Genomic DNA, 24,243 nt, shown 5'->3' on the forward strand with positions numbered 1-24,243 from the left:
TATATATATATGTATGTATATATATATATATATTTAGGGAAAATGTACCATGAAGCAGACACTGTACAACTTCAGTGAGCTGTTTCGTTAATTTGAGTGGAGGGAGCTCTGGCTTACCATGGGGAGGATCTGATTGGCTGTGAAAAAGCATGTGATGTAAATATGCATTTCACAACCAATCAGGGATCCACAAAACAAGAGTAGGCTGCCTCCACAAAAACAAATAGAGAATTCAGTATGATTTGTTACTTTAATGGTGTATTTGTCTTATGAGGGTCTTAAGTAAAATATAAAAACAATGGATGAATGATTATGAAACTGGTTACCGTATTTTTCAGCCTATAGGTCGATGAGGTGGACAAGTCGAATTGGCTAATTTTCCATTTTCTTTCCTTCATTAATAAATAAGTGGATTTGGAGTACAAGACAAAACAGAATGGACTATGGGAGTGAGAAAAACTGTCGTTACAGAGCAATTTCGACGTTAATTTCTCCATGATGCTCACAACGCATCACTGCCTACGGTATTTCCAGGGTCATGATATTAATGAGCCGTTTGTGCATATTCGTTGAATTACTTTGTCAGATGACATTTCGGATAAATTAGGAATGTAAGTAGTTTTTCAATATACTTTTAATCGTATCTAGATACGCTATCTAATACATAATCAGAATTTTTGTACATAATTAGCACTAGCTCATAGGACAATACATTTTTTCCAGTCCCGAACACATTTCTCGCTGACCCCGTATTTCCTGTGCGGAGCCATATCCCCACCACTTTCCTCTGCGAACCGAAAAATTTCCAACTTGAAAGCTGCCTTGTACAGCTTGCGTGACTTTACGGGAGGCGTTTTGAGATGAGGTAGGATTGATGGATACATGTTATTAGGATTGAAAGGGATGGATCAAACGTAAGTGGTGACTGCGTACTTGCTCAGTATTGATTGGATAATATCACAGGCATCAGTGAGTGATTAACATTGAATTGCTCACCTAATTGTCAAACGTTCCAGGCAATGATTTCTGTCGTGTTTCAAATTAACAATTACACAATTTATTTCAGAAAATATCACACTTTGTAATTGTTTTTCATTTCTGCAAATCAACGTCGTCATCCTTAGATAAGTCGATTCTGAGTATAAATCGAGGCTTGGACTTCTGGGAGGGGGACGTGCATCGATTATTGATCGAAATATAACTGGGTCCCTGATTTGCTGGAAAAAAAACAAACAAACACATGAAGTCACCAGCCGCCATCTTGGTTCTCAACACAACTGCAAGGGCGGCATGCACAATGCTGTCATTCATTGTTTCGTTGTATATTTCTTAAGTGAACATCAATTATTATTCAAAGGGAGAATGCAACACGATTCTGGTATTAAAATATGTTTGCATTGTTTATAATGGAACTTTTGGTCGGTGGCGAGTCCCAATATAGCAGCCGCATGGCCTCGTCAGCAAACGCACTCTCATTGACCGGTAGTTCCTCCATATTATTGTAGAGCTCAGTGGTATTGACTTGTACGGCGAAAAATACGGTAATTTGGTGTTTTTGGGTTTGAGTTAATTTTTTTATTATTATACAAGGAACTTCGACTCAGGAGTAGGCCATTCGGTCCATCATGTCTTCGTATTTCTACCAATATCCATATTCTATTGGATGGAGAATAGAACCCTTCTACGCCAATGATTCTAGGTACCTATCTTATTCCATTTGGAACTTGTGTACCGTTTCTGCTGCCATACCTTTCCAGGAAAACCATTCCATGCATTGACTACTCTTTGAGTGAAAGGTCCTAAACTCTCCTCCTCCTCCTCTTCACTTTTAAGCAATCATCCCAAGTCCTATCACTGTCTTATGATGAAAAATCTTCTGTACTTTGTCTATACTCTTCATTTCCTGAAACATCTCCGTCATATATCCTCGTAATCACCTCCTTCAAAATGTATAAAGCCCTCTCTCCTTCAGATTGGTCTAGCTAGCATCGGAATCCTTATCGCTGCTTTGAAGAGGAGAGCTACGACGACATGAATTTTAACTTTGTTTCAGTCAGATTAAAATGTCCCTTCATCATCGAACCTTTGACCTTTTATTGTATGCATATCTGCTTGTTTCTTCCGTGGACACAAACCCACCAATGTGTACCATTTTGGAAGTCCTCTTGCATCCAGCATACTGGCGAATGCCATCGTTTATTAAGTTGCCTTGCATGTGTGCAAATGTATTATGGAACCCACATCAATGTAGCCTTACAACATTCATCGTGGACCGTATCGGTCGAACAACAACTTCGAATGTGCACTATTCAAAATAGTGCTGCACCCTTAGGCTGGGCTCAGCACAGTACATTTCTAGGTTCATGTCGAAACCGATGAAACATCTTGGTACCGTTCAATATCACAGGCCTATACTCAAAGGTGGGTGTAATGATCGTGTCGTAACAAAAGCTTACGACGACCAGTATGACGGCTGTTTTTGGCCTCATTTTTACTGAAACTATAAGACATTGGAATGATACTAAACCAGCCTCATGTCCATTTTATAGGCCAAAAACATCGGTGCATTTACGTTTCGGCAATGCAAATGTAGCTACCGTAAAGGGAACGGGCAGTGATGGAAAGGGAAAATGGATGAGGAAAAGGAAAAATGAATAATATATCATGAAATGAAAGCAGAGATATAATCAGATAAGTGGATAGTGAACAAAACAGCACAGCCAACCACAAAACGTCAGTTTCAGAAAGACAAAGAATGCAGACACAGAGGCACTGAAAGATAGAGTCAAACATGGAAAGACAGGGTGCTGGCAAACATTCCTTTTGGTTTTTTATTTATTTATTTTTATTTTTTCCTCAATGCGACGGCCACTCCTACGGCGACTGCGAGCAAAGCCACTGTAAGGCCACCACAAATGAGTAGCAGGCCTGCTCCGGGCTTACCCTTGCCGTCATCGCATTTTCCCCAGAACCCGTGGCTCTTTTCTGAAGTTTCAGCGTCCCTTTGTTCCTCGGTTCCCGAAGCGTCTCGAGCTCGACCTGGGGATCCCGATCCGCTTTTCCCGAAGGGTTTTCCACGTTTTGTGGCCTTCTCTCGGACCTCGGGCTCTCCTTTTGAGAAGCGAGTTTGAATGACAGCCTCACTTGCAGAGCGCTGCCGCTGTCCGGGCTTGCCCAGTAACTCTTGAGGAGCTTGTGTGTAGGCCTCGGGATCAACCTTGCTTCTTGAGACGGTCCCAACTGGCACACTTGGGATCTCCTCCTTCTTCACGTGAACTATATCCGAGTTGAAGCTGTTTTCACTTGCCATTTTCGTGTCTTGCACGATGTTTGCGTACACCCGATCCACAAGATATGTTCTTCAGATTTAAATATATATTCTTCCAATAAGCTGTCTGCTTCAGAATGCTTGTTTGAAAGACTTTCTGTGGAGAGAAAAGCAATTATAGTCATAAGAATGGAACATTTCTCCAGAACATAGCAAAGCGGTGCACGTGTCTACATTTCAAGTCTGAAACGACAGCCCCTCTGATTTCTCGCTGATCTATACACTATAAATGGATGAAGTGTGGGTGTGTGTGTGTGTGTGTGTGTGTGTGTGTGTGTGTGTGTGTGTGTGTGTGTGTGTGGCATGTTTTTTTTTGTGGAGTTCTACTGGAGCTTTCTAATGTAGAAAGTGACACACCGAAATGATCGTCATTATCTCTTGAGTTGATGAGGCTAATTAACCACAAATAACCCGGAATAATTTCCATGTTTTAAACACACGACATGTTCAGGTGTATCGAGCAGCTCAATTGGTCCTTCCGTAGCATGGCATTCTAATTACAAAATAAATAACAAAAATAATGATAACATTGTAACAAAGCATACATTAATTAATATGAATAATAATAACAACAATACCAAGAATAGTAGCATCATATGGTAATAATAATAATAATGAATTTATAATCCCCACACTGACCCAAGCACATCTGGGGTTGCTGAAAGGCAAGCTAATGCTCAGGCAGTACAGCTGGCGGGTATGCAACAAGGCTGTGAAGACCAATAAAAATTTGGTCCATCGGATCAACGGGCCCACTAGTTACTAAATGGTGTGTATGTATGTATATGTATGTGTGAAGAAGAAGAGCAGGAATTAGAGCTTAATGTAGCAGTTCAAACAGCCTGGTGTTGGTTTAGTGGTTTTGGTGGTGGCTTGGGATCCTTGGGTCCTGAGTTAATACACCAGGAGGTTGACTCAGCCTGTCATCCTTCTGAGGTTGGCAAAATGAGTACCTGTGTACTGGTAAGGGGGACACTGCATCAGCGGCATAGCTGCGTCCCAACTAATGATGCAACCAGCAGCCACAGGCTGCATGAGAGAGAGAGAGAGAGAGATAGAGAGATAGAGATATTCAGATTCAAACGATAACATTTAGTATTCTACGACAACTGGAACCCCTACACAGGACCCAGAAGGAGTACACAGACAACAACACCTACTTGTTATAAAATATCCTTTTTTTTCAGGTGTTTCACTTCATTCTCCATCCTCATTGAGATTCATAGTTAGACATACAATATGTTTGTGAAGTTCAACATGTCTTTTGAATCATTATCTCAATGAAACAATGAGTATGGATACCTCGTGTTAATGAAAATAGACAGAACCTTAAAGTTGATATTAATAACAGGCGTAATGGATGAAATCGACAAGACGTTGATCGAGGAATGCAAAACACAATGGCAGGCAAGGAGAAGCAGATGTTTCTGGTGTTAACCCTTCGTTGGAGCGACAAAAGGTTCCGATGAAGGGTTAACATCCTTTGTTGCCTCCGACGATGTTAGGTTCTCCTTGCTTCCCACGGTGGTTTGCATACCTTGATCAACGTCCCGTTGATCCCATCCATCGCTTTCCCTGTCCACCAACGTAGAAGGACACTTGCCTTCATAAAGACTACTTTTCCATTCTACATTGAACATGCATAGTTAAAATGAACATGAGAGGTGCCAACCATAATCACCCTTACCACGACATGTACAACCACCTACAGGTGCCCGTACACATTGAAGCGACACCACAAAGACACTACAGTGACATCTTCCAAAACATCCTCCAATGAACAACAGAAACTACAAAAAAAACATGTCCACACCCACATCACCCGAAGCACAATGAACAAACTAGGCCCAAACAGTATCCTGGGCAGTAAATCCCCACACATCCATGACACAGACCAACTACTCTCCAGGTCCGATCGTGTTCATCTTGCACGCTTCCACTCTGGACACCACCCACAGAGCTCTTGCACTACAACCACAGACTCGATGACGCTGCTGACGACACCTGCAATCTGTGCGAGGTCACCCCACACACACACACAACAAAACACATGATGGAAGACTGCGCGGTCCTGGCTCCACTTGGACAAGAGCACAACATCATGGATGTGAGGGATCTCTGGGTCGCTCTTAGGAGATCGATCAGCTGTCTCTGTGCCAATGGCTTGTTCAAGCAGAACTGACAAAACAACAACAACAATGAACATGCATACATAGTTCAGGCTGAACATTTGTTCTGTTCCTTTTATTATAAATGGATTTAGGAATTCGGAAAACAAGGAAAAGGGGTTCAGGTCATCAAGTTGTAGGGTGCACTATTGATGGATATATGACTTGAACGCCTGCGATCTACTACCTGGAAAGAGGTTGTCCTTTTGCTGGCAATTTGTCCTATTATTTATTTTTCTTCCTCATTGGCAAATTCGAACAAGACAGCTCAAATATCATAACCAGCTTGGGCAGGAAAACGGAAAAGGATATTTTTGTTGTCTTGCGGTGGGGGGGGGGGGGCATCCGGACCCCTTGGGAACCTCCCCGTCTCAGATCTGTGTATGGTTTACGGCATACTCTCTCCGGAGCGTTGGTGTTCCCCAAAAAGTCACTTGGCAGAGGAAACTTACAATGGTTGTTTTTGCCATTGTTCTTTTCAACTGGTAGTCAGGTCAGGTCAGGTATGGGAGCATGTGCCAGAACAGCACGTCGCTGCGTCCACTTTCCACCGGTACTCCAGGGGCCTCCGTCTGGCCATCCCCCAGGCAGATGCCAGGCCCATCCCCATCTCCTTGAGATGATCAACCTGTTGCAACCATGAGGCACGTGGTCGACCCACTGGCCTCCTCCAATCATGAGACTCCCTCGCTGAGAGAATCTGGTGAGCAGGATCAGAGTCAGGAAAACGAGCCACATGTCCATACAGCCGCAACTGATGCTCACGGACTATGCAGGTAACAAATCTCATCCGAGTCTCTCTCAGCAACCGCTCGTTGGACACAAAATCCGACCAGCGATAGCCAAGGATTCTCCGAAGAGACCTGGTACCAAAGGAATTAAGTCTCCGTCTCAGATCCTTGGTCAGAGTCCAAGTCTCGCACCCATAGAGCAAGACTGGAAGTACCAAGGACCTGAAGACTCGGACTTTCGTCCTCCCGCACAGGTACCGGCAGCGCCACACCCCATGATCCAGTGAATCCATGACTCCCCAGGCCCGACCCAGACGTCTATTGACCTCTGACTCGCAGCCAGCAGAGACATGAATATCACTGCCAAGGTAAGTGAATCTCTCCACAATCTCAACATCCTCACCACAAACAGACACAGACAGGACAGCAGCATCCAAGATGTCACCGAAAGCCTGGATCTTAGTTTTGACCCAAGAAACCCGTAATCCCAGCGGCTCCGACTCCTCATTCAGCACCTCGAGGGCCCCCAAGAGGATATCTAAAGTCTCCGCAAAGATGACTGCATCATCTGCAAAGTCAAGGTCCGAGATCTTGACATTCCCAAATGACGCACCGCAACTTGATCTCTCCGACATCCTCCCGAGAATCCAGTCCGTACAAGTGCTGAAAAGTGTGGGGGCAAGTACACATCCCTGACGAACTCCAGTAACAACTGGAAATAAGTCAGAGGCGGTACCACCACACTTCACAGCACTCTCAGTACCAGAGTAGAGTTCAGACATCAGATCGATCAGTTTTGGTGGCACCCCACGAAGACCAAGAATCCTCCAGAGGACATCCCGATTCACTGAATCGAACGCTTTACAGAGATCAACATAGGCTGCAAGCAGCCCCTGCCGAAACTCTCGTCTGCGTTCGGTGAGGACACGAAGTGCAAGGATACGGTCAATCGTTGACCTCTTTGGTGTAAAGTCTGACTGCTCTGGACGCTGGTGCTCAAGCAGATGGTGGCGAACCCTATCGAGAATTATCCGAGCAAAGACCTTGCCCGGCACTGAGAGCAGCGTCACCCCTCGGTAGTTGTTGCAGTCTTGGCGATCACCCTTCCCTTTCCAGAGAGGGACAACAAGGCCCCTCTTCCAGTCAGTTGGGATGATGCCTGTGTTCCAGGCAGAGCACAAAACTGCATGCAACGACACGAGTGCAGCATTTCCACCAGCCTTGAGAAGTTCGGCATGGATGCCACAGATCCCTGGAGCTTTGCCCCGTTTCAACTGGTTCACCGCAGCCCGTGTTTCCACAAGCGTAGGTGGACCACAGTTGATTCGAGGGTCAGCAACAGGGATTGTAACACCCTTGACGTCCAACTCGACAGTTGGGGGATCAGCCTGGTACAACCGCTCAAAGTAACCGGCCCAGCGGGCCTTCACTTCAGACTCCTCTGTCAAGAGCCTACCACTCTCTGCTCGAACTGTAGTGCTCCGAGGGATGGGCTTGGATGAACGTAATGCGCGAATTCCCCTGTAAGCGGGACGAGAATCACCTGTCCACAGGTGATGCTCTACCCCCTCACAGATTCCTCGCACATAGGCCTCCTTGTCCACCCTCAGTGCACGTACAGTTTTACGCCTCAGCTCCCTGAACAGCTCAGCTCTGACATTCAGCCTGGCCCTGCGACTCTGGTCAATGGTATCCAGTGTCCCTTGAGAGACAAAATTCTTCTTTGCCCTGCGGTGAGCTCCAAGGCATCCACCGGCAACATCAAGGACGGTGGTCTTGAAGGCGCTCCACAACTCTTCAGGACCCCCCAAAGCACCCAGCCCCCCCAAGTGTCCACTCAGCCTGTTCGCAAACTCCTCAGCTACTCTCTCATCCCTGAGCTTGGCAACATCCAGCCTCGGCTGGGATGGTACCATTCTCCAGGATTTAAGGTGCAGCTTTAGAGTTGCTACAACAAGCCTGTGGTCAGTATTGAGGAACTGAGCACTCTGGTAGACCCTGCAGTTCTGGATCATCCTCCAACGACCGTCAATGAGGACATGGTCAATCTCCTTTGCCACACCACCAGCGTTGGAATACCAAGTCCAGCGATGAGCTTGTGGGCGCTGAAACCATGAACCAGCCACCCTAAGTCCATGACTTCTTGCAAAGTCAAGGAACTTAGTGCCATTCTGGTTCATAGTTCCTGACCCATGGGGACCAACACACACCTCATAACCATCCCTATCAGTTCCAGTCGATGCATTGAAATCCCCCAAGACTAGAAGTGTATCTCGTCTGGGGCACTGATCAACCACAGACTCGAGTGTGGCGTAGAATGCATCCTTCACGGTGAGATCACTCGCCTCAGTCGGAGCATAAACAGAGACCAGGGAAATGACACCTAAGGAGTGACGAATCCTTAATCTCATAATACGCTCGTTGACCGGTGTTACCTCAATTATCATTGGGGTCAGCTTATTGGACACAGCTACAGCAACTCCTTGGGTATGGTAACCATCAGAGCGACCAGACCAATAGTAGGTGTAACCACCCACCATGATCTCGCCGCAATCCGGTCTCTGAACCTCAGAGAGAGCTGCAATCCCGATGTCCAAACGCTTGAGCTCAGATGATAACAGAGACAGGTGATCATCCTCTCTTAGGGATAGGACATTCCAGGCACCCACCCGAAGGGATCGCCTCAGGTTAACCCAAGGAGACCGCCGTCTGGTGGACGACACCTCAGCACCACTCCGACACACTCTCCCGCAATCTGACCCAGGGATGTTACCCCGTGGTTTCCCTCCGATCAAAGATTGGGGGTCCCGAAGGCTTTGCCCCAATCCCGTCATCCGGTGAGCTGCCCTGCGAAGGGAAGCTGCACAGGAGGTACTCCCACGGAGTGGGTTTTCAGATTTTTTTGCGTTTTTGCGTTTTGCGGAATGAAGGGTTTTACGGTGGCCGGAGTGCAAATCCTGCCACCAACCTCCTAATAAGAAGTGACCCAACTGCAGGAGGACGTCCGCAGACACAGTTGGGCACTAGATATGGATGGCCGTTGGCTCACAAGGAGCTCCTCCGCCCTTTGACAGGTTTTGTTTTTAATCCTGCTGGGTGTCCATATCCAAACACCCTCCTCACCAGAAAACCTGGTGGGGGAGACGGTTTAGTCGCCGACAACCCGACCATGGAACAGGTTAGTACAGGTTTACATGGTACCTGTAGCAGGTCACAGATCGAACCTGACCTGACATGCAACTGGTAGTCAGGGTAGGAATTTGGCCACGGTACAGGTCTCTACCTGCAAATCACCTGTGTGACAGGTTTATAGTCGGGTCAGGAATCAAACCCATGCTGGACCGCTCAATGGCACGTCTGTGATCTCTGAGATGCCCCACCAGACCCGTTTAGACCATTTCTCAATGGAATTTAATGGTTCACTCTATTTATTTATTTATTTATTTCGTATGCAGAGGTCAAAGCTCTTATTTCCTCTCTTTTTCACACCAATGCCGTCATGGCTCCAACATTCAAAGCAACATCGACACAGCCGGAGCGTAAGAGAAAAATCAGTCTAAATTGAGCAAAAGCAGCTTTTGTACTCTCAGCAGCAGGATCATCTCCATGATCATCAAAATGATTTACAGAAAGAAAGGAAAAAAAAAAAACCCAGACTTTAAACAAGGCACTTCCTCCATTTCAAATAGATTATTTCCTCCCGAGCGGCTTGCTTTCATCGCGGGGAGAATGCCGCCGAGGCCACAAATATGTTCCTTCTGATAACTTTGGATTTAAAAAAAAAATAAACCCTTAGTGCTGTTCTGGTCGGTTCTAACATATATATATATATAGATGGTAAATTTTCTTAAATCACAACCTGACTTGATATTTTACCCAATTTGGCTCTCATTGTTTAACAAAACCTTTTTGAGGTTAGAGAGTGGTTTAAAAAAAAAAATGTGGTTCAAGGTAATAAAATACCTACTTTCTCCTTTTCGATTTGAGGGATGTTGTACAACCTGGCTTTTTTTTAATTTAATGCCATCTTTGTTTCCTATAAAGGGGGTTAAGAATCAACCAAGATGTATGGACTGGTGATATAGACCGCAGAGGATGTGCGGCAGGAGGAGCATGAACGAGTCAGACGAGGTCATTCCCTTGAGACTCTCATTTTACAGAAGCTAATTGAAACTAAACCCTTGGAATTTAATGCTGCTGCCTTCAGCTTGATTAGAAACCACCACCGATGGAATACCTATCGGTGCAGTGTTCTCACTATTCGATCTTCAATTTGGCAATTAATATCAAGTTCACAATAAAGACTGCAGTAGAAAAGGGGGCTAACAGGAGGGCTTGAGGTACGCACACTCTCCACTAAGCTGTCCAGCTTGGGTTTGAATCCCGATCCTGCTATAAACTGGTATTTCATCCAGGTATTTCACATGATGGGTGATCCATCAATGCGTGCGTCCTCCCTAGGATGAACGTTAAAATGGACGCCCCCATCTGATAGCGCGAGTTGGTGGACGTTGAAGATCCCACGGTGTCCTTCACAAAGAGTAAGCAAGATATCACTGGCATCATAAAGAAATTACAAATTCCTGCCCGAACTATGACTGGGAAGGTAATGGCAAACCACCCAGCATCAACGCAACCCAATCGATAACATAAATATTACAAATAGTAATAGATAGTGAAGGGATTAAAATTACACAGGAAGTAAATCAGAGCTGAAATCTCGGTTTAAATTTTGTGTTTGTGTTTGTGTTGAAAAAAAAAAATCCACATTTTGAGAGAAGATTCTCTTAAATTGCATCCACCTATCCCCTCCCCCACCCTTAATTTCCTCCTCTCCCCCTCCCCCACACCCCACTTCTCTCTTTCAAAAGATGTGACATCAGTTGTACCTCCATGGTACACCGAATCCCTGTGATTCCATATTTCTTTGCGGTAGTCCTCCATTTAAATATCCATGAAGCAGGAGATCATGTTACCCGAAACTGAATTTCACGATCTGGATAAGTAAACAGAATTTTTGGATTACTTAACAAATCACTGATAACAAGGGGTGTTCAAAAAACACTCCATACAAGGGGTATTGAACTGAGGACATACTCACAAGAGTCCAAGAAACACAAAAATACAAGGAAAAGGTGTCGTTACCTCCATCATTGAAGTTGGACAGAGGTTACGCTTTCACTGTCTTTATCTGTCTTTTTGTTTGTGTCTGTGAGCACGACATGTCAAAAACAATTACGGACGGATTTGGATGAAACTTGATTTGTTTGGCAGGTTGGGTTTGTGAAATGAACAAATTGTTTCGATTTCAGTGAAAGTCCAGATCCGTATGAAAATCTCTCAAAGCCGCGTCCCCTCACGAGTCGGAACGAGATTTTCCGGAGCCACGCCGCTCACCGTGTTGGGCGAGCGGGCCTCCCACGCTGCTTCCCCCTAGTGCAGGTCACTATGTAACGTTGCATTTTTTTTGCTACATTCTTGGAACCAATATTTTTTTTTAACATCCTTATACCCTAAACTGCAAAATTGGGGTTGGTTCCATTTTTTGTTCAGTAACCTCTATGGTGGCCATCTTAAATTTCAAAATGGCCACCATTTCAGCACGTTTTTTTGCAACATCTCAGCTACCGGAACAAGCAAGACTGTTTTATATGTCCAAATCCATATTTCTTGGGACACATAATGCAATAAATTTTCCAGTTGTACCAATGTCATCATAACATTATTATTATTTAATAATCTTCATCTGAGTCTTATTCCAGTTGCTGATATCGATAATTTAGTGTTGGCGCAGTCTTCATCAGCTTCAGCTTCACTACAGATAGGACAGGAACCGTCGTACCATCTATGGCATCTGACAAGCCCAACTTGTAACAGTCTGCAACAACTGGATTCATTACAAGGTCTTGGTTCCAAATAAATGTTTGCATGTGAGCTGTGAGTAAATGCTGGTGCCATGCACCAGTAGTTTGGTGGGGGGGAGGGATCTTGTCTATACCCTGATTAGCAAACTGGTTCTTGAAATTTTCCACCTTAGCCCTCCAGCTGTTTTTGTGGAGTCAGTTTTGGTATTCATCATCTGGCACAGAAACTGCTCATATCCCGAGGTGACACCTGTGGACGGTGTCTCCTCGGTTCCGAGTTGGGCAAATGCAGTGATTACAGCCGGTGTCGCTTCGTTGAAAAATCTTGAAAGCAGTCTTTTTACCTTCACCTCATACATGTCCACATGTACCGCATCTTGTTGGACTGTGAAATCCAGGAAGGGCTGTCATAACAAGAACAAACACATCTGTGTCCATCCATCCATCCATCCATTGGGACCATACTCTGTGCAGAGCGTTGGTGTTGCCAAAACAGTCCCCTTGGCCTATTGGGCACAATCCTGGACAGGTCACCACTCCGACACAGTATACCAGCAAGCTGTAACTCATTTTGCCGACCTCAGAAGGATGACAGGCCGAGTTAACCCCACCTAGTATTAATTGAACAACTGAGCGGGATTTGAAGTTAGGACCCAAGGATCCCAAGCCCGTCACCCTAACCATTAAGCCAACACCAGGCACCACATCTGTGTCTTGTGTCATGATGTGTACACTCTTTCCTGTTGCATAGAACATTATGAGTATGTCAGCTTCCTTATGTGTGCTGATGCCTGTCAATGGTTGAGAATCTTCCATGTTGCTTTGTTCATGCAAACATGTCACTGAAACCATTGGTATCTTTAGCTGAATGGCTTTGTCTGCCAGGTAGAAAAAGTGAGGGAGTCTTTTGTTTCATTGTTGGCCAGGAATACCTTCAAGTCAGTAATAGGCATTGTATCAACAACATGGAAAGCAGTTGCTGTTGGTGGGAGCCTTTGGCTGGCGACGTCTGGTGATATCTTTGATAGAGTTATGTCTGCTATGATTGTCAAACTCAGACAATCACCTTCGTAGTCCTTGCATCTGGATTATATGGTCCTTGCAAAGGCCTCTCCCAGTTCTTTGCAGGTTTTGCGTGACATTGAAGACATGAGTTCAGAACCACTGACATGCCATCAATAATGAAGGAGGTGTTTCTACAATCGACAAGACGTCCCTTCTCTATCAAGTTCATCTTCATCACGAACTGCAACGTCTTCAAGGACATGTCCGAGTTCACTCTTGCCGACATGAGGAATAAGGGAGCCATCATCGTTCATCAGAGTGGAATTGATTACTGTGAATTCGGGATTTGAAACCACATCTTCGAGGTCAATTGGGTGACTGGACTTGGCTATCATCAGCATTCCAGCAAACAGCCAAATTCGTAGACTATCAGTTCAACATGTCCTCTCACATCCTTCAACTTGATGGTTTTGCATGCATCCTCCTCGTTGAGAAACGTGACTTTCGTCATGCAGTCCCATCGGGTTGGACTTCGACAAATGTGATGTTCAACAAAGGATTCCATTGCTTGCTGTCCACGATCTTCCATTTTCACTATGTCCTTTTCAATACGCTCAGGCATCACCTGTTTTGCCATCAAATTGTACAGCCGAGGTGACATGTCAGCAAATGGATTAGAGTGCTGTAACACTGCCAACCGATGTTTCACACTCTTCTCCCGGTGGGGAAATTTGGTTGACGTCAAATGATGGTGACAAGCACTGCATGTTGCTGATATGCCAGTCATCTTGTCTATTTTTTCTCTCTCTCTCTCTCTCTCTCTCTCTCTCTCTCTCTCTCTCTCTCTCTCTCTCTCTCTCTCTCTCTCTCTCTCTCTCTCTCTCTCTCTCTCTCTCTCTCTCTCTCTCTCTCTCTCTCTCTCTCTCTCTCTCTCTCTCTCTCTCTCTCTCTCTCTCTCTCTCTCTCTCTCTCTCTCTCTCTCTCTCTCTCTCTCTCTCTCTCTCTCTCTCTCTCTCTCTCTCTCTCTCTCTCTCTCTCTCTCTCTCTGTCTCTGTCTCTCTCTCTCTCTCTCTCTCTCTCTCTCTCTCTCCTTTCCTTGATCATCCCCGGTGCCTGTGAATGGGATGTCATTCTTCGTCGGAGCAAAATCACCGACCAATAGTCTGTTCCAGGTGATCGGATCTGTGCCCTTGGTGTTGAAATCTCTTGCAACTTTACATGCCAAGTATAGGAACAGATTGGGCAGCCAGAGTGAACGTGTGAAGTCAAGTAGTGCCATCACTTGTTCCATGTACATCCGTGCCCATCGATACATTGGGAATTTGCTGTGACGCTTGTCAAACTCGGCTGGCTGTTCTTCCAAGTTCAACTGTTCAATTGCCATGAGAAGATGTTGATGGGCTTCCTGAATGCCTTCCTCTCATTTGCATGCTTCTGACAATCCATCCATGTTTGTTGGACAATGCTTCAGAAATTACAGTCGTTTATTTTAGGAATTCTGTAAATCAGATAAAAGAATATTTCTCATGTCCGGTAATAACCTCGACTTGAGCTTGAATGGCACGGTTGATGCGATTCCCATTCTGTATCCGATAGACTGTAAACAATATATGAATTATATTTTCAAGGCCATAATTGCAGGGATGGCTAATGAAAGGTGACACTCACATTATTTAAGAAGTTGATAATGAAAAGTTAATAATGAGCCACGGTGGACATTTTAATATCCAACTTAACACCAGTAAAGGATTCTTCGTCGATCTGACAAAATTATAACTTCTTTTATTGGATTCTCCGTACCAAAAAGATGTTGTGGTCGCAGAAAAGAAAAATCACAATTTCATGTGGTCTCGCTGGGTACAAAGATCTACAAAAGGTAAACAACCCCATGCAGCCATTTTGAAATTCAAGATGGCCACGACAGGGGATTTTTTATATTTTTTTTTACTGGAACCAACCCAAGTTCTGCTATTTAAGGTTCCCATCGTGTACAGCCTTTTTTGGCTGCTGATTGCAGCATTGGTTAGGTGTGCGGCTATGCCATTGATGCAGTGCCCCAGCACCAGTACACTGATGCTCATTTCGCCGACCTCGGAAGGATGACAGGCTGAATCAACCCCCTGGTGTTAATTCAGTGGAAAAAAAACAGGGCTCAAATTCAGGACCCTAAGATCCAAAGCCACCACCCGAACCGACGAAGCCGACGCCGGGCTGCTATTTAAGGTATAACGATGAATAAACATTGGTTCTAAGAATGCAGCAAAAAATTCCACAACATCAAAAATCGCTACGTGCTGGAGCAAAGGGAAGATGGGGCCACGAGAGAAGGAGAGGAGATTGGGACCGTACTCTGGCAAGAGCGTTGGTGCTGCTTAAGCAGTCTCCATGGCTATTGGTCACAATCCTGGACGGGTCGCCACTCCGACACAGTATACCAGCAAGCTGACACTCATTTTGCCGACCTCGGAAGGATGACAGGCCGAGTTAACCCCACCTGGTATTAATTCAACAGCTGAGCGGGATTTGAACTCAGGACCCTAGGATCCCAACCCCACCACCCGAACCATTAAGGCAACACCAGGCATATGAGAGGGCCACGAGAGGGATGTGAATTGAACTATCAATCAGAGAGCCAATAACCTTGACGGAAGTTGTTGAAGGTGCAAACGGGGTGCGTAGAGGTCCCCACCCTTTGTCTTTCACACTCTACATTCTTTTCCCCTCCACCCAACCTATGTGCATTTTTCTTCAGGTATCTGGATCCAATTCGTGTAAAGGTGTCGAGTGATTGTTAAAAGTTACCCGGGGCGGAATGTTCGTGAAGTTTTGGGGGAAAGGGGAAAAGTATATATTCCTGTAGATATCTTTGAATTGCTAGTGCTGCCCATGTCTGATTTTTCCCGCCATTTTTGAGTCCTAATTTTGACGCTATTTTTCTCTGAATTTCCTCGTTGCCATTCCTCCTGTCGTTTTCCGCTTATTCGCCTGTGTAATAAATTGATGAAACCGTCGACTCGTGTCCTGACTTTTCCTGCTCATGGTTCATCTGGGTTAACGGGAGTAGAAAAGATCATGGTTTTGGATGGAAAAATGAACAGCCGTCTTGACGAGCTGCAGGGAAGAATGAGGTTTTAGAGAATGTGGAAGTTGACTCCACAGGTGGGGGAAAAAAAAAAAAAAGAGGAACAAATGAGCGGAGGTGAGCAGTGATCCTGGATTTAGGTCGTTTCAGCAGAAGGGGGTTGATGGTGGACCGTGTGAGTCATGCAGAAACTTGGGGAAAACAAAGCACGGAAAGAGCAGAAAGGAGGCGGAAGAAGACGGAGAGATCACCGACCCGTGTGCGATGGTGTCGTGTTAGACCCATGGACTCAACTTGATCGTGGGAGATTCCAATAATCTTGAAGGTCTTGGAAGGTGTGAAGCTGAAAGTCCATCTTTTATGAACTATAACTACATTCTTATCATTAACCTAATCAAACTTAATGTCCACACCATTTTATAATTAACACGTTTCCAGGAAATTTGGTCAAAGTAGCAGCACACTATACCTTCTTATATCCCAGGGAAGGTGGTGGTGTTTTAATGTCCACGACCAGTTTAAATACATCAGATTTGGTCAGAATTATCTCTCATTATTGGAGGCCATGCCTTGATAATATGTAATACATGCTGTCGGCATCAGGACAACGATATTTGATCGCACGAGTGAACAACATCCCTCGACCACCACCCCACCCGAACTTTCACAAGCATTGGTGAATTTGAGGCGAATCCAGAGCGGACATGTTTCCAGGTAATAGTTTGTAGGGAATTGTTGTTTTTTACAGATAAGATAGCACAACGATGTGTAATTGTCATATGACACGCTCACCCAAATTCTATTGGGTCCGGGTGGTTGAATTCCAAATTGAGCTCAAACTTAAACTCTACATCTTGGAATCGGTTGACAACCGATTAATGACATGGCGAGGAAGTTCTGGTTGCTCAAATGCAATTTGGAATTCAGCGGTTTATAATTATCCACCATGTTTCCTGTGATAAAATGTCATCGCGTGGTCAGCTATTATGGTTCAACGAAAAGAAGGTAGTCACGTGGGAGGCAGCCTCCTCCGGAAAGGATGTAAACTATTCCCAAAGGTGTTTACAGCCCAAAGATGGCAAAATTAAATATGTTCTACGCAGGGCTTCGTCGAGCGGTTGTCGCAGACCCGCGGACCGGTGGGGTTATCCCCGCACTGTTTGTCAAACAAAATTACAATGATTTAACTTTCCAGAGACCCCGAATGAACCCGATTGTTCGTTTGACGGAATGGTGGCAACACAAGGTCCACCGTCAGTTCCAAAATCAATAATTTCGCCGATATGATACCGATGTTCCACCGAGGTGCCACACACAACCACTCGCATGACTCGGATGTGTCATGACTAGTCATGACTCGCATGACTAGTCAAAGGATGTGCCGGCATCAGGTGGGTCGGTGATGTCAGCAGAACATGTGGAAAGCGGGGAGAAGATGGAGCATGCGAAGGTAGTCCGGTGAAGACACCTCCGGAGCGAAGGAGCCGCCTCGGTATCCTTCAGCTTCTTCCTCCCTTCTCCCCCAAACAACTGAACAGGACCTTTCACCAATCTCTACCACAAGTCTTCCACTAATCTCTGCCTCGCAGACTTCAATAAATCATTGAATTTGCTAGTAAATACACTCTTCAACTGAAACCATTTTTTTTTCCTCCAACTGTAACAAATATCTATATTTACCTCCAGGTGGTATCTCGCAATATGATCACCTTATAACATAGAGGATGGTGTAAGCAAATTGTAGAGATTATACTGATGGTACTCACACGAAAGAGGAATGAATCCCGATTCCTCTCGGACCCTTGGATGAATACCACCACCCGACACCAACAAATGGTAGTATCGATACTTTCCATGCGGTCTTCATGTTGTTACGGTGTTGGGTAAATGAGTTGTTACCTTGTAGAAACGTACAAAGCTGGTGGTTGGCATCTACATATTACATATGCAAAAAAGTTTGCGTTGGTGGGGGTAAGGGTGTGGCGAGAAAGGGGGGGAAAATAAAGAGATTTTTAAGAGAAAACAAGTGGTGGAGTGGGGATGGGACAGAACAAAAAAACAAAAGAGGAGTGGGGGGGGAGGAGGTTTTGTGGGAAGGAGAAGGTGAAAGAAATGGATATCAGAGCAGGGTGGGGGATGGACAGCAAGAAGAGGGTGGTTATGGGTAAAAAGTATAAATATTGCTTGAGTAATACAGAGGTGGGCCCTCCCATAGTGGTGTATATATATATATATATATATATATATATATATATATATATATATATATAGATATATATATATATATATATATATATATATATATATATATATATATATATATATATATATATATGAGCCTGGTGTTGGCGCAGTGGTTACGGCAGCGGCTTGGGATCCAAGAGGTCCTGAGTTCAAACCCTGTTGGGCCACTGAATTAATACACCAGGGGGTTGACTCAGCCTGTCATCCTTCCGAGGTCGGCGAAATGAGTACCAGTGTACTGGGCCGGTGTATACCCTGGTTAAAATAGGTGTACCATATCCCTGTGTCGTAAGAGGCGACCAGGGTTGCGTCAGGAAGGGCATCCGGCGTAAAACATGTGCCAAATCACTATGCGGATCATACGGATGATCCGCTGTGGCGACCCTGAACGGGAGCAGCCGAAGGAAGAAGAAGAAGAAATATATATATACATATATACATATATATATATATATATATATATATATATATATACATATATACATATATATATGCTGTCTTCAGAGTTTAACAGCTGAATACGCGAATCTCTCCAGTGCTATGGTTCCCGTTCTTGAAGGCAGGCAAGATTTCATCAAAAAGTGGATTTATTACAGAGAAAATGGGGGAAGCCATGAACATGGCCACACTGCAGTGATCACAATTGAATAAATAAATTACAAGCAACGAGCCCCAAAACCATGACGACCTTAATTTCACCTTATTGTATTCATTTGGGGGGTAATACGAGACTCAGAAGGGGTTTCACAAGACAAAGACGCTGTCCTGTGCAGCACTACTCGTGGACGTGGTGTGGGTCTGTCGTCCAACACGGACTCGCTCTCCACTCTGTCTGGGCGTTGGATTCACTTGGGTGTGCAGTGGTTCAGTGCAGTTCTTGGTTGTGCTACACCTTGTTTACCTTCCCTCAGGGCTCTCAAGCCCATACACCAACAACAAACTCGGAACTCGTAACCAGTAGCAGTGCCAGCAGCCGCAACAACAACAACCAACCACCTTGCATCAGCCGCAGAAAGCAACCACACATCTCTATCTCTATCTCTATCTCTCCACAAATTGTTTCACACATTGTTTGTACTCTTTTGAAGTTCCCCAAAGCCCATTGAATCACGCTGTGGGGCGTGCTCATTGGGCCTCACAGACAGACAGACAGATCTCCATATATGAGCTGGTTCTGAGCCTGCTTGGTGACTTCACTCTGACCCTGCAATCACACCGTGGGCCACATTCATTGGATGTCACAGTCAGCCAGATCTACATACATGGCCAGGTTTTGGTCTGTTTGGTGGCTTTGTGCTGACCCTGCAATCACACCATGGACAGCGCTCATTGGCCGTCATGGGGAGGAAAATTGCCATTTTAACACAGACAGAAGAGAAAGGGAAAGATTTTATATTGTGGGGAGAGGAAAAGGCATGGAGACCAGAGCTTCCTTAACACATGCTCAACACGTTTTATCATCACAGGAATTACACCACACTTACCGTGATGACATCTATCTATAATTCCAGCAGTGTGTGTGTGTGTGTGTGTGTGTGTGTGTGTGTGTGTGTGTGTGTGTGTGTGTGTGTGTGTGTGTGTGTGTCTGTGTCTGTGACCGCTGTTTCTCGACAACCACTGGTCCGATCTAATTGAAACTTGCTAACTACATTGCTGGGGACCTGACGATGTGCCTTTTCAAGGTTTGATATTAATCGGACAAGTGCTTCCCAAGTTATGGCCATTTATTTATCAACCAATGACAGGACACATTGCTGCGGCCATTTATTTACCAACCAATGACAGCACACATTGCTGAGTGGGCGTGGCCGATGGGGAAAGGGAACCTCAGCCACGTTCACCATTAGGGGTTACAATATACGGACTTCGTGTATTTGAATAATTTTCGATTACTTATGCGCATTTATAGATAAACACAATGCCCCAAGTTATGATCGTTTTCATATTAGACGGTGCATACATTTCGGTAACATCAGAGTGCTGGTATGCTCCGAAACAGGAAGGATTTTTTTCTCTCTCTCTTCTCTTCTCTTTGTGTTTTTCCTTGCGACGACATTGCGAAAAGGCAAAATACGTTGGCACTAATTGAATAATTGGCCATTAAAACTAAATTGCAAATAATCGTAACTGCGATATCCAAACTTCCGGACCACGCATGTACAGGCACGCCAGAGCGAAGAAACAGCCCCTGTGTGGTTGTTGTTTCTTGCTCACAGTTTGAAAGTTTTTTTATTTTTATTTTTTACGGGCACGTACTAGTATTATAAAATAACTATTCCTACCCCCTAAACAATATATATATATATATATATATATATATATATATATATATATATATATATATATATATATATATATATATCAGACACATCTCCTGACCTTAATGTTGAGCATCACCGGATTATGTCTCACACGGTAAAACCACATAATCTGCACAGAAAAACTATCAGTCTGCCACCCAGACGATTGTTTCTGCTAATGCAAACCATTCAACCTGAAGGCACGTGATGTGATCGGTGGGAAAATCGAAACATGCGGAGTGTGACGAGCACTCCGCCTATCTGAGCACGAGCACTGCGTCCAATGGGGATCAGGGGAGTGCTCGTCACACTCTGCATGTTTCAATTACATATATATATATATATATATATATATATATATATATATATATATATATATATATATATATATATATATATTGATCTAGATTCTGCACCTCGAAGTACACACACTCACCTCCAAGTTGTCTAACCTGGGTTTGAATCTTGACCAAGCTATAAAGTGGTATATCATCCAGGTATTTCACATGCGGGGTGATCCATCAATGTGTGCGTCCTCCCTCGGATGAACGTTAAAATGGACGCCCCATCTGCTTGCGTGAGTTGGTGGACGTTGAATATCCTGCGGTGTCCTTCGCAAAGAGCAAGCAAGCTATCACTGGCATCATAAAGAAATTACAAATTCCTGTCCTAACTATTGCTGAGAGAGCGATGGCAAGCTGCCCAACATGACCCTTTGTCTTGGCCAAGAAAATGCTTTGGCGGAACGATTATGGTACATCAGTCATTTATATATTTATATATTTATATATTTTGTTCCCCCATTTTCTTACGGGGACGGCCAGGAACGTTTTTCTGTGTTCTTTTTTTCTTTTCGCCCCAGTCTTTCACGAAGTGACTGGCCAGGCCCGCCACGAATGTTGATGGCAGTAATTTGTAATTTGTTCAGGGTAGCCACGATAAATTGTCCTACTCTTTTCGAAAGACACCGTGGGGGTATTTAACATTCACCAACCGGTCCTGCAGCTGAACGTCCCCCCGACGGTCGACGCACATCGATGCCTCACCCCGTATGCGAAACACCAGGATATAGTTGGGTCGGGATTCGAACCCAGACAACACAGCTCAGCGGTGAGTACGGATACCTCCCTGCAATGTCAGCAGCACCCTGTCGTTGACCGTTTTTCTTTTTCAATTTCGCAACAATTTTTGTAGACTGTAACAAAAGTCACGTGACAACACTTAATGACAATAGGATAAAAACAAAAATCACCTTTTTTCAGCAAGAGCAAAAACACATTTGTTATGAATTGCAGTAAATTGCAAAGATTTCCTGCAAATTGCAACATTGTAGAGGACAACAAACGACCGTCTTCCTCCCACCAAATGATAATCCAAAAGAGCAAAATTAGCCCCAAATGCCATGACATGGTTAATTGGTGCTGCTATAATAAACGATTTCGTTTTTAACTATCTCATCATGACATAAAATACAATTTAACAAGACGTGCTTTCATTATAGTTCGTATTAATACTCAACACAAGACTGCGAGCAATCCATTGTACAGAGGAATGTAATGGGAGGCTCACCAGTCTGGAGCACCGCTCACGTCCAGCGAACCAGACCAACGCTTTTGCTGCTCTGCGGGATTTTAAAATTGGACATTCCGCTCACGTCCCGACTCTTCTTCTTCTTCTTCTTCTTCTTCTTCTTCTTCTTCCAAGCCACTCCCTCCCAATCTCGCATCCTGTGATCATGTGTCTCTCTCTCTCTCCCCCTCCCCCCACCCCCGACGTTCCACGTCCCTAACCTCCCCACTTTCTCCAGGCATGACTTCAACGTACATCCTCCTCTCTTCTCTCCATCCAATCCTCTCGCATTTTATTCTCCCTCCTTTTCTTGAACATCCCTTATTACCTCATCATGTTCCTCTTTTTTAAAAAAAAAATCATATGAACTCCTTCTTCGTTATATTAATCTCCATGAGCAGAGCTGCAGTGCCTCCTTTTTAAAAAAAAAAATAAATAAACAATCCCATCATTTATCTCATTTTGACAGCAAATGTTAGTTTTTATTGTTTTGTTTCCACAACCTCGGACGATTCTGACACAATGAAATGATGAAATATTTTGCTTCACTTATCATTTTCAATGGGGTGTGACCACTACCACCGCCACCCCCTCCTCCGGTTAGCAACCCCTGTTTCGGACACGTTTTATATACAGTATATCTATATAAATATGAATATATATATATATATATATATATATATATATATATATATATATATATATATATATATTGTTACGAATTCGCGCCCACCGGCATGCGAATGACCGCTTTTCACTAATAGTAGCCGCTCGGCCACCGGACGGACAATTCAGTCGTGACCTTCCGGAACAACGCAGGAACCCTCTCATGGGTGGGTCTTCAACCCCACCACGGCCTTGCCAATTTTCTACCCGCGCAAAATAGGGTCAATCGCCGAATATCGATATACCTAAGTACCTGCGTGGGTAGCCTACCGGGAGACCGTACCTCGACGCAGGTCGGCTTGGACACGAACCGCTCAAGCGGTCCTTTGCGTTCTGCAGTGATAACCGAGCGGGGATTATCGCCCAACCTCGCCGGATCCGATTCTATTTAACGGGTATTTAAAACCCAACTAATATTCCGAGATGCAATATGGCGTTCCAACGGGGGAAAAAGACACGACGAACGGGTAACATTCACACAAGCACATTTATTTTACACAGCACACTCCACCAGGCTGAATAGGTTACGACATTACGTCTTGTATGCCCCTGATAGAGCAGATAGGCACCAGACCGTAGCCAAAATCGAATCGGCTTGTTATTGTCATCTAACTAACTCATCCACAACTCTTTAATATATCGTATTTAGCACGATCTCTCAATGGTGAAAGATCACTTTAAAAATTATTAACCTCTGCCATCTTCGAAGATGGATGGAGGTTACTGTTTTCACCCCTTTCTGTTTGTTTGTTTGTTTGTTTGTGAACAGTATTACGGAAAAACTCCGACAGATTTCGACGAAACTTGGTGGGGGGGGGGGTTAGGTATGGTCCAAGGATCATGCCATTAAATTTTGGACTTGGTCCTCCCCCCCAAAAAAAATTGTTTGAGAAATTTTTTTTGCATTTCTACATGTTTTAAGTGATTTCCAACCCCCCCCCAAAAAAATTGTTACCCCCCCCCAAAAAAAATTGTTAGAGAATTTTTTTTTTTGCATTTCTACATGTTTAAAGTGATTTCCTCCCCCCACAAATTAAAAATATATAATTTTTTTTTTGCATTTCTACATGTTTTAAGTGATTTCCAACCCCCCCCAAAAAAAATTACCCCCCACAAAAAATTGTTAGAGAATTTTTTTTGCATTTCTACATGTTTTAAGTGATTTCCAACCCCCCAAAAAAAAATTGTTACCCCCCCCAAAAAAAATTGTTAGAGAATTTTTTTTTGCATTTTACATATTTTAAGTGATTTACAACCCCCCCCCCAAAAAAAAATTTTCAGAAAAA

General features: G+C 44.3%; 1 protein-coding gene across 4 annotated transcripts; it reads right to left on the reverse strand.

The window, feature by feature from the left end:
• Positions 1-22,408, reverse strand: LOC147013433 (uncharacterized). 4 transcript variants are annotated; one of them, XM_085855265.1, is made up of 3 exons: positions 22,292-22,310; positions 21,769-21,917; positions 1-3,425 (listed from the first exon to the last, which is right to left on the reverse strand). In XM_085855265.1, the coding sequence occupies exon 3, from the start codon at positions 3,308-3,310 to the stop codon at positions 2,846-2,848; it is 465 nt and encodes a 154-aa protein (XP_085711391.1). In that variant the 5' UTR covers positions 3,311-3,425; positions 21,769-21,917; positions 22,292-22,310; the 3' UTR covers positions 1-2,845. The 4 variants fall into 4 exon arrangements, with proteins under 4 accessions (XP_085711391.1, XP_085711389.1, XP_085711390.1 ...); XM_085855263.1 differs by lacking the exon at positions 21,769-21,917 and having other exon boundaries at positions 22,292-22,408; XM_085855264.1 differs by lacking the exons at positions 21,769-21,917; positions 22,292-22,310 and adding an exon at positions 21,717-21,739.
• Between the last annotated feature and the right edge of the window lie 1,835 nt (positions 22,409-24,243).

The sequence above is a fragment of the Eptatretus burgeri genome, chromosome 14, assembly GCF_056783735.1.
Source record: "Eptatretus burgeri isolate ZD-2024b chromosome 14, Ebu_testis_v1, whole genome shotgun sequence".
Lineage (NCBI taxonomy): Eukaryota > Metazoa > Chordata > Myxini > Myxiniformes > Myxinidae > Eptatretus > Eptatretus burgeri.